This window comes from Sebastes fasciatus, chromosome 1 (assembly GCF_043250625.1).
Source record: "Sebastes fasciatus isolate fSebFas1 chromosome 1, fSebFas1.pri, whole genome shotgun sequence".
Taxonomy (NCBI): Eukaryota; Metazoa; Chordata; class Actinopteri; order Perciformes; family Sebastidae; genus Sebastes; species Sebastes fasciatus.
The window spans coordinates 33572020-33583479 of NC_133795.1; the positions used below are offsets into that span (position 1 = coordinate 33572020).

General features: G+C 43.2%; 1 protein-coding gene across 1 annotated transcript in view; it reads left to right on the top strand.

The window, feature by feature from the left end:
• LOC141776932 (voltage-dependent calcium channel subunit alpha-2/delta-2-like) overlaps positions 1–11460 on the top strand; it is a 70774-nt gene that overhangs the window by 20973 nt on the left and 38341 nt on the right. The window contains exons 5-8 of the mRNA XM_074650795.1: positions 4492–4556; positions 5134–5154; positions 7190–7244; positions 8713–8943. Coding sequence (XP_074506896.1) covers positions 4492–4556; positions 5134–5154; positions 7190–7244; positions 8713–8943 — 372 coding nt within the window. The remainder of the gene's footprint in view (positions 1–4491; positions 4557–5133; positions 5155–7189; positions 7245–8712; positions 8944–11460) is intronic.

Here is an 11460-nt window from a genome sequence, read left to right on the forward strand (position 1 = left end):
GCATTCAGACGGCCCCGATGGAGCTGATCATGGAGAGCTAGAGACGGACTTGGTGAAGTTAGCGAGTGTACACACGTGTGACTACGTCCGGTTTTCAAAATAAGGTGTTAACAAATGGAACTTTATACAAAATACATATATGGAAATAAGATTGATTGGATTATATTCACCAGAAGTATAAAACATCACATGTCCCTTATAAATTAAAAAGAAAATACCACTAATTTATGAGGGAAATGTCTTTATTCTTTAATTTTTGGGTTGCTGGAAAAAAATGTAATAATTAATGCCTGACAATGACTGATATATTTGACTTCAGGACATCTCTGACTACATACATACTGGAAATCAAACATTTTAATATATCAATTTAGATATTTTTGTCTAGTGTTAAAAAAATGAGCATAAATCTCAATAAATCGTAACATCAAATCGCAATACTTTATAGTATTGAATTTGGAGATAGTTGAATCGCACTCTAAATGTGAATGTGAGTGTGAATAGTTGCCCTGTGATAGTCTGGCGACCTGTCCAGGGCGTACCCCGCCTTCACCCAATGTCAGCTGGGATCTGCTCCAGCCCCCCGCGACCCACGAATGAGATAAGCGGTTACATATAATGGATGGATGGATAAGTGAATCGTCCAAGCCCTACTAGGTAAACATGCCATTACTGATGCTTCTTCCTGATCCTCCATGTGTCACTAGATGTAGTTTCTAGTGATGCTGCGTCTGAATATTTAATTCAACAATGTGGGAAGGACCCTTAAGAAAGCTGTTCTATATTTAGACGTCTTTTTTCACAGAGCTTAGTGGCTTACCATTATGATTGTCACCGTCCACAGCAGCCAATCATTGTAAAAATGTACTGAGGGTCTTCCCTCGCCGCGTTAGTCTCTCCGAGAAGGTTAAGTGACCTCAGCAGAGTCATTTCACAGTCTTTTGGTCCCCAAGGTGACTTAAGCGTTCCCAGAAACCGAGCTGAGGGGGTCATTTGGAACATGTTGAGTACCTCGATTCAGGGGCTGCAATCACATGTACAGACCGTGTCGCGTTTTCTCGAGTGCCCTCTCACTCAAACACACACATTGTGGGGCTGCGTTGGAGTGTCCCTCCAGATCACACAGACAACAGCGCGGTGCGTCGAGTGCCCTTTAAGTTAATGCTCGGTGGAAGGGCCTAACTGGCTGCAGCAATCAGGCGGCCCGGTGTCGAGTTGGCACTCACCACCACAGCATGACGCTGTCCGTCCCCGGTGTGCTGTCATTCTCCCAGAAATAACATGACTTCGAGTGATTAAACTGCTCCCCTCTGGAACAGAGCAAACCGAACAGTTATGAATATTAAAGATCCTAATCGCCTCATGCTGAGCTTTTTGTTATTTTTTTTTCTCCCCCTGCTGTCTTCTTGCACTGTGAGTTCACAGTCAGGGAGCACGCCTTTTCACCGTCAGGGTTCTTGGACAGCGGAGACATCACCAAGCTGCACAGCCTGCTGTTGGGCTGTTCGTACAATTACACTTATCACCTGCACCATTATGTACGCCGTTTGCATACACAGATAGACTCTATTGTGTGTTGTTTAAGGCTGTAGACCTTGTGGAGGCACTTCACATGCCACTATCCATTACAGAGTTGTGTTTATGGTTCCTGACCTTGCCTGAAGGCTCGCTGACAAATGGCCCAACATGTGATGCATTTCGTGTCAAGGTTACAATGGCAATAACATTAGAGGGCCGCATTCACGTCGTCAGCTCGTCTGGTGTCTTTGTGGCCTGCGTGCTGTAGTGTTATTTGCTGTGTTGTGTGGGCCTGTACCGAGCTTATCTGTGCTGTACTGTGCTGATCTCACTATGCTCATCCAGTGCTCTAAGCTGCTTGGGCTCCAGCCACCAGCATAGATGATATATCCCTGCCCCCCTCCTTCCCACATCTCTCACTCTGATTCATTGGCTGTTTGTGTTGCCCATCCATCTGGGCCAACACAGAGGAAGGAAAGACACATGAAGACACATGGCTTTTTTGGAGCAGGGGGACTGCATTAAGCTGCTAGGGAAGAGATACGGTCCTGGAGAAATGGTGGCCTAACAGAGGGAGAGGGAGGAAATATACCGAGGGAGAGGCAGCTGGAGAAACAGACCTGGAAAAAAAAGATGTGTGGGCTACTCGGGGAGAGAAATGGATTTTCTAAAGGGACAAAGTAGAGATTCTTACTGACAGATTAAATGCTGAGAAAAAGACTGAGCCGAGGGGATGAAAGGGTAGCTAGATCAAAGATCATGACAGGGGGTTGATGGAGAAAAAAAAAAAGGGTGGAAAAAGTTCAAACAACTTATTTTTTATGTCCTCAAAACGAACTTTGCATATTAATAAAAAAACATATTACATATTCCAGCTGTTGTGACAGAGAGTGAAATCACATGGCTTTCATTTTCAGGCTAATCTCAGAGCTGGAAAATGCAGCAAGATTATTGTTCAGCTGCTCAGTGTTTACCCCTAATTGAAAAATGTAGTGTTGATAGTTTCAAAGCCACTCATTTCGAGTCACAGCAAACATTACCTTTCTAGCTAATGTCTGCCTACAAGCATGGACAAATATCTTGCTGGCTTGTTGGCAAACAAACCACAAGAAAGTAGACACCAGAGCTGCAATGATTAATCAATTCATTGTCAACTATTAGTTAAAGTAATTTTTTAAGAAAAGTCACAATTCTCTGATTCCAGCTTCTTAAATGTGAATATTTTCTGGTTTCTTTCCTCCTCTATGACACTAAACTGAATATCTTTGAGTTTTGGACAAAACAAGATATTTGAGGACGTCATCTTGGGACATTTTTCACCATTTTCTGACATTTCGTAGCCCAAACAACTAATCGATTAATCGAAACAATAATCGACAATGAATATAATCATTGGTTGCAGCCCTACTACAGTATGTAGATGGAGAACTTTAAGGCATATAATCAAACAATAAATATGTGTGTGTGTGTTAGGTCTGTTCCGAATACCAATTTTGGGGCTTCGAAGCTTCGGTGAGAAATATTCGAAGACATTCAAAGCATCGCGGAGCAGCGCAGCACTAGAGGCTGACATGTTCTTCTGTCTGTCAATCTCCATCACCCCCATTTCAGTGCCCGGGACCGACAACAAACAGCGACGTCCATCTGAGAATAACTAATAATAATTAATGTTGGCTATGAATAATTAATAATGTTGTGGGATTATTCCTTTATTTTAATGGGCTATTTGGCGATTTGTACATTATTATTACATACTAAAAATTTTTTTTTACAAACAAACCATTTGAATAGTTATTTGGAGGTCGTATACCATGGCAACGGTCGAAGCGTCGAAGCATTCGGGTCAACCTTAGTGTGTGTTTAATGCATTTAATGAGCACATTAAATATTCTATACAAGTTATGGTGTGCAGATGTTTCAGTTGTCGACATATAGTTAGATTTATTCATCGGACCTTCTTTGGTTTTGATGTCCAGTTCCAGATTTATATATTTATTTAGGTATTTATTACTTAGACTTAGATATCAGTTAGTTTATAGTTATAGTTTATAGTTTGTAATATAGTCAAAGATTGTTGATATCTGACAGTGTCAAATTAATCAAGTAATCGACTTTTTCCTGCTCCAAACTATTATTTTATCGGCCTTTAAAAACCCACTATGGGTTGACCTCTATACATAGTCAATCAAACCATGTGTCTGGAACTATATTATGCGACTATGACACTTGACAACAGCTAAAGCCACTAATTTTGATTGACAGCAAACATTACCTTTCTAGCTAATATCTGCCTACAAGCATGGACAGATATCTTTCTGGCTCGTTGGCAAACAAACCAGGAGAATTTACACACTGCTTAAAAACTAACCTTCACATGTGAAGATTAGTCATTATGGATATGGACTGGTGTGGATCTACATCAGTACCACTGATAATACTGGTTTGTGCTTTGGCTTGTTACTAGCTTAACTTTGTTTACATTGTGTCTCATATCGCTGCCAGCTCAGCTGTCAGTCAGATAAATACACACATTTCCTCAATTATTATTCTATATTTATAATGATACTCTGATTTCCCTGAATTTGTTTCTCAAGTGTTAATAAGTTCATTGTTTTTTAAAGACACTAATGCAGATACCTCCATTAGAACTTTCAAACCAAATCCAGTTTTGAGATACAACTTCTAGAAGCATTTCTGTTTAGCTGGTTCACCTTGTGGCCGTGTACACGCAGTTTCTCATCAAGGCGTGTTGTGCCGTATTGTAGTTTGGACTGGTTCTTTAAGGAGAGCAGTGTTTTGGGGTTTAGCGCTCCTCTCAGCTTTTGCTGGGAACAAGGTCACAGTCACCATCGTCCCAACTGTTTGTCTGTCTCTCTCTCACACCTGCTCATACACACAAACACACACACACAAACAAATCAATGTCCTATTGACTTCTGACACTCACACTGCTGTTTTTGTGTTTCCTTGTAGAAACTGGCCTGGGAGGCGGAACAGCTTCAGAAGGAGCATAAATGGCAAAACAGTGTGATGGTAAAGTAGGACACACGCTCCTCTCCCTCCTTCTCCGAGACCTCTTCTTTCTTTTTCCCCTTCTTCTTTTCCAGGCTATTTTACTTACTAACTCTTTAATGACAATGTGATCAGCATCACAGAGACAATGTGGTAATGAAGCCTAATTTTATACAAGTGAAAAAAAAACAATAACACACACAAACACAGTCCACATGTACGCAGGCACTCTGTAATTGCGTACTCTTGGGGTTGTTATGTTCATAGTGTTCAGTATTATCTAATAGCATTTTCTGTCCGTTTTATTTCACAGGCCACAGCAAGTTGAACAATGCATTCTCTTGCAGCTGACCTTTAAAACACAAGAGATCCGCTTTTGAAATCAAAAAAAAAAAAGAAAGGAGAAATGGTATTACTCTGGTCCGTGTGTTTGACTGTGTGTGTTCGTGAGCCTGCGTGCTCCACTGACTCTCAAATTTGCAAACACTCAAATGCCCCATGAACATGCATGCATACTGATGCACATGCACACACACATATCTAGATAGCCTCACCCGACAGATACACATGCACATTCCCTACTGTCATATCCTCTGTCTCCAGGGAGACGAGCTCGCTGTCATGGTACACTTCCCACAAATGGATTTTTAACCCAGCGCCTCCTGGGGGATATTTGAGAAAAGGCTTTAACTGATTTAAAACGAATAATTATGAGCCCTACTTCCCTGCAAAGTCCATTTTTATTCATGGTTGCTTACACTCTGAAGCTGTAGTCTTGGGGTGGCTGGGCTGCACCCCTCCCACCCCCTACCTGCTGGTCCGAGGGAGGGAGCTGCAGTGCGGCTGTCCCTTCATCTTAGGCCTGAGGGGGTTGATGCCTGCCTCTCCCCGCCCGGGCTCCGATGCACCTTGATCGGATGTGTAGCCATGCAGGCAGTGGAGCCGGGGTCACAGTGACCACACACAGCACACCTGTTCATAAGTAGCTGCATCCAATATGGCATCAATAAGTGAATTTTTAAGCCTTTATGTGTATTCAAAAAGGCGGCTGCTAACAAGTGGCTAAATGAAACTACTAAATGTCATCACGGCGAACACTAGTCCGTCTTTACAGCCTCGCTGTTTATACTCGCGCTCACACAACCGTGGTGTAGTTCATTTATAGCCTGATGTTAGCTTTTTTTTTACTTCTGGCGACTGCATTCACCCTTCATAAATCATAAAAGTGGTGTTCATTTGTGAAGATTATCTAAAACAAAACATGTAAGTATCATAAACTTGTGTTTGTCACCGAGTTTATTTTCTGCAATAATCCAAAACATAATAGAAAAATCCCATTGTTTTTTGGGCGATGCTAAGTTCCTGGTTGGCCTACAAAAATAAGTCACCCCTGTACCACTATATTTGTCGACAACTATAACTCCTCCTGTGTTACGTTACGTTGAGGCTGATTTATAAACAGATAATGAATTAAAAATATAGTAAAACAGTAGCAATAATATAAGATACGTCTTCATAGAAGAAGTTATAATTGCTGTACATTAATACACACTTAAAATGTCCTTATGTCTTCTTACAACTACTGCACTAATATATGTTATAATTCATGTCTTAAATGTTTATATATATACTGATTAAAAAAGGTAAATAGGGGACTTGGTATAAAACGTGGTAATGTAATTAAAGACAGTTGCACAAGGAGGCATTATGTGCTACCAATACTTGTACTAACGCAATTTATACAAAGGATTGTGTGTAAGATAAAAGTAAAGTAAAAAAGTATTGTGCAAACAGATATGATACCAATGACAGATGGATGACAAATAAAAGGAAAAAACAACATAAAATGTGTTAGAAAGGTATTGAGTGCCACAAAAACAGCTTCAATTCTCTTTTGCAAATAATCTAGTAGTCTGTGGAACTGTACTGGAAGGAGAGCAAACTGTAGCATACATGATTCACATAATTTCCATGTTCATCAAACCATCCAGTGACCTCTTGTGCCCTGTATGGAAGCATTTGCATTCATTTTGTACGTGTCTCCGCTCATCTATCCAGGCTTTTCCTTTGATTTATCACATATACCACTGTATATTATTATATTATCTGCAATAAAAAGCAGCAATAAGGGATAGGTACAAAACAACAGTGCAACGACGAAGTGTTGGGAGCAGGGAGCTCCAGTGTTGGACCTCTCTCTAAACTCTCTCCTCAGCAATGTGTGGTATGTTTTTTTCCGTTGTATTATTTGTTTGACTAAAGCCGCTGGACGGTGTCCCTCGGGTGCGAGGAACCGAGCGTTTATTTACAGGAAGCAGTCCTGAATAATGAGTTGTAATGCCGCAGTAGTGAGAGTAAACTCTTTAGGAGCGAGGGACCAGTCTAAGCAGGACTGGGCTCCAGATCAATCCTGCTGGCAGACACAACAACACTGTTGCTCTGCCACAGTCTCGCTCGCTCTCCTTCTCTTCTCTCTCTCTGCAGAGGCATGGGCTATTTTTAGCCCTGGCAGCTCTTTCCCCACTGCACCCACCACCACCACCCATCTCTCTCCTCTCAATTCATCCCTTCATATCACCCCGACCTCAGCCTCCATACTAACCCCTCCACCTTAACCCAATGTACTCCCTGAACGATCCGCTCTGATCCCTCCGCTCAGCTCCGTCCTCGCCGCTGATCTCTCCGACAGAGCTGAGGAGGCCGGGGGAGTGCTGGTAAGTCTAGGAGATGTGTCAGGGGGCCGATTCGGCTCCTCCTCTATCTTGTCCACGCTCATTACCCAAAGACACAAGCTGCGTCCAGGCTGGTCCGCCCCATGTTCGGTGTCAGTGTGAGTTTTGATCATAACTGCGTTTCTTTGCTGAGTTGTTAGGGACTGAGCCGAGCTGATGACTGACTCTCTGATTAGCACTGGAGGCCGGCCAAGACCCCGGTCGTGGTGTGTGGAGAGGCTCTCAACGCTGAAGGGAGCTGAGAGAAGAGATGGGGGCTGACAGAGAAAGAGGAATGCTTGTGCATAAAGGTGCTGTACGAGTTAAACAAACACAGAGAGCAGTGTGTGTGTGTGTGTGTGTGTGTGTGTGTGTGTGTGTGTGTGTGTGTGTGTGTGTGTGTGTGTGTGTGTGTGTGTGTGTGTGTGTGTGTGTGTGTGTGTGTGTGTGTGTGTGTGTGTGTGTGTGTGTGTGTGTGTGTGTGTGTGTGTGTGTGTGTGTGTGTGTGTGTGTGTGTGTGTGTGTGTGTGTGTGTGAGAGACAGCAGGAGAGAGATGGAAACAGTGAAAGCGACGTAAGTCGTGTGTAAAACTCACCGTATACCTGTACAGTAGAGTCTCTCTTTCTCCGTCAGCCGTCCTCCCTCATCAGACCATGACCACAGCTCCTCCAGTGAGGGCGAGTCAGTCACTGTGGCGCCCTTGAGAGCGCGCCCTCAGCCAGCCTCCTCATGATAATGAGGCAGGCCCCACGGACGCCGCTCGCTGCATGCAACCCCTGCCCGCCCTCACGCCTGCCTCTACCGGAGATAAGGACGCCAGTTCAGAGGAGACGAGGGCGGCAGGGAGGGTAGCAGCCGGGGTGTATGGGGTCTTCGCTCGGGGTAAAGGCCGAGAGCTTGGTGGTGAGAGGTTGCATCCGGGGCTTCGGCTTGCGGCTGGTAGCTTCAGTCGGCAATTAGAACAAAATAGTGCAGCAAAATTGCATACATTTACATTATTTCCCTTTTCTGTTTCTTTCCTTTTGTGCGAGCTGTTTTCCAAGACTGAAAACACGGCGAGCTGAGGTTGATAAGACTCCCAGAGAGAGTCATATTTTGAGTTTATTCTTCTTTCACTGCAAACTATGCTCCATACCACAGCAGATATTGTTTTTTCTCCACAACACATGAAATGTTCCTACAGTGTTTTTTTAACACAGGTTCGAACATGTGCCACATACATCGCATCTTCTTAACAAAAGCATTGCCCAGATACATACAGCTATCTGCTCGCCTTTCTCATGACTTGTCATTCCACATCACACTACTCCTCCTGTGTTCTGTGATGCTGATTATATTCTCATGCTGAACAGTGTGATGGAATATAACCACGACTCTCTCTCTAGCTCGCCGCCGCGAGGGGTCGGGCTGATATAGACGCTGCTATATCTTCTCTCATCACCTGTCTTTTCACTTTTCTTTTCTGCACAGGAGAATGCCATTTCATACTACGATTCCAAAACGGATTCAGACTATGTGAGTACAGTACGGACTGCTTCCCCACCTCCCTCCGTCTGCCTGCCTCAAAACCCCGAATCCTACCCGCTCCACTTCCCACCCCTTACCACCCTTCCCTGCAACCCCTATCCCATCTCTCCTCCTGGCCTCGTCGGTGTTGATGCACCCCCCACCCCCCACCCTCCGGTCACAGGCCCCTGGGATGTCTGTGTGTGTTAGTGAGGTGACACTGCTTTACGTTGAGTTGGTGTGACAGAGCAGGCCGACGTGCATGTGACAGTGACTTCAGCTGTCCTCCCCCAGTCGTATTCCCAGAGTTTTCTCCCTCCCCATGGACCCTAACTGTGTCGTCTGCAGACCCGAACTGCGGGGGTTGTTAAGCCATACACCTCACACCAAAACACGAGTCATATCTCACTTTCATACACGAGGATTTCTATCACGTGTGTCATTCATACTGAAGAATATGAATGACATTCAAGGAACGACCTGCAGGCTGGGTAACGCAGTTTTTTCTCCAGAAAAGCCCCGCTGTTTGTTCTCACCACGCCACCGCTCCGGCTGCAGTTCCTCCTCGGGATAGGTCACGCTCGGAGCCCGTGCCCGCTGATTGATTAAGTTTCAAGGAGGAGTGCAAGAATCCCCCCCCCCCCCCCCCCCGACATCACCAAAGCACAAAGAGATGGGAAGAGAGTGAGATAGAGAGGGGAAGAGAGTGAGGCGGAGGAGTAATAAATCATGGTGTGATTTTCTCTTTGTGCACGCCACTCCTGTGATTAATGACACGGCGCTTTAGGGCCTGTCAGCACATCTAATTGGAGAACATCAGTCATCATTAACATGGCACACTGAGGCCGAGCCAGTGACACACCCCTGACCCCCACTTTACCAACCCCACAACCACCCAAAGACAGTGGCAGAGGTCAGTCAGAGGTCATTTCTCATCCCAGCAGTACTCTCATATCTGAATCTTGATTCTTCCCACGATGACCCCTTTCAATTAAGGCTTTACCACTGGAGTGAAATATCACTCTACTGTCCTGTACTGTACTATCAGGGGGATATGATAAGAATTCCGTTGTAAAGAAGGTAAGTGATTGGCGGGCTCTCTTATTCAAGGCTTGTCTCCTCTGTTCCCTATCCTGTTCTCTACTCCTGTACCCTGGTAATTCCTCTCCTCTTGTCACTGTACCCTTGATATAAAAGTGCAATGTGATAATTCATTTTTAAAACTGTCCATGTGCCAAAGCATGTCTGAAGAGCATTTTATTTATTTCTCTTATTCAACTACCTACCAGCCTCCTTTGGGTTCTTTGTATTAATATTTGAATTCCTTTAATGGCTTCCTTTGGAGACTGTCCTGTTGTGTGCAAGTTGAACAGTATTATGACTTTCAAGTCTTACTCGTCATAATACTTACTACAGACAAGATCGTATTCATATTATCAAAGCAGAGAGTGAAAATGCAAATAATCTTTGGTCTGCATGATCCCACTTTCACTGCAATTAGGGCTGTCAAAGTTAACGTGATAATAACGCCACTAATTTCTTTAACGCATTAACGCAACTTGCAATTTTTCAGGTTGTGGTAGACTGTTTTAAAGGTAGAGTGAAAATACTGGTATAATATGAAACTAACAAACGTAAGGAATCCATTGGTACCAACCATGTCATACTAGCTCATCGGGAAGGAAGGTAAATAACGCTCCAAACTTGTGCTAAACTTTGGCGAGGAAAAATTGGCATGGTCTTTTTTAAAGGGGTCCCTTGACCTCTGACCTCAAGATATGTGAATGAAAATGGGTTCTATGGGTACCCACGAGTCTCCCCTTTACAGACATGCCCACTTTATGATAATCACATGCAGTTTGGGGCAAGTCATAGTCAAGTCAGCACACTGACACACTGACAGCTGTTGTTGCCTGTTGGGCTGCAGTTTGCCATGTTATGATTTGAGCATATTTTTTATGCTAAATGCAGTACCTGTGAGGGTTTCTGGACAATATTTGTCATTGTTTTGTGTTGTTAATCGATTTCCAATAATAAATATATACATATATTTGCATAAAGCAGCATATTTTCCCACTCCCATGACGATAAGAATATTAAATACCTGACTAATCTACCTTTAAGGTACATTCGGACAGATAAACAAATGTGTGGTTAATTTGTGATTAGTCGTGATTAACTAAAGACAATCATGCGATTAATCGCGATTAAATATTTTAATTGATTGACAGCCCTAACTGCAATACTTTTATCCGTCTGATAGAAGAAAAATATTGTCAATCATGTCCCGTGGTAGTTATTTACTTAGAAGACAACCATCACATAGATAAATTATAACAAGTCTGATTATTCTAATGTTTAATCAAAATTGAAATAAATAATGATATATATATTTTAAATTATTATTATTATTATTATTATTGCTGTTTTTAGTTGTAGCATACTACATGTTAATATGTTAAAGCAGCTATTTACCAATTGTAATGTTATTTTTTTTCTGGAGGATTCCTTGTTTGTTTAAAGGGCTGCTTTTCCTCTATCTCATGCCTTTCAAATAAACACCCACCCACCCACACACACACACACACACACACATACAGGGTCTTAAGTGACATGTTTGAGGTTAGCCCTGGTTGGCTGAAGGCGGGACTGAAAGAATCTTCAAAATGTCATCTCTGGCCTCTTCAGCCTTTAATTAAACCTTGAGAACGG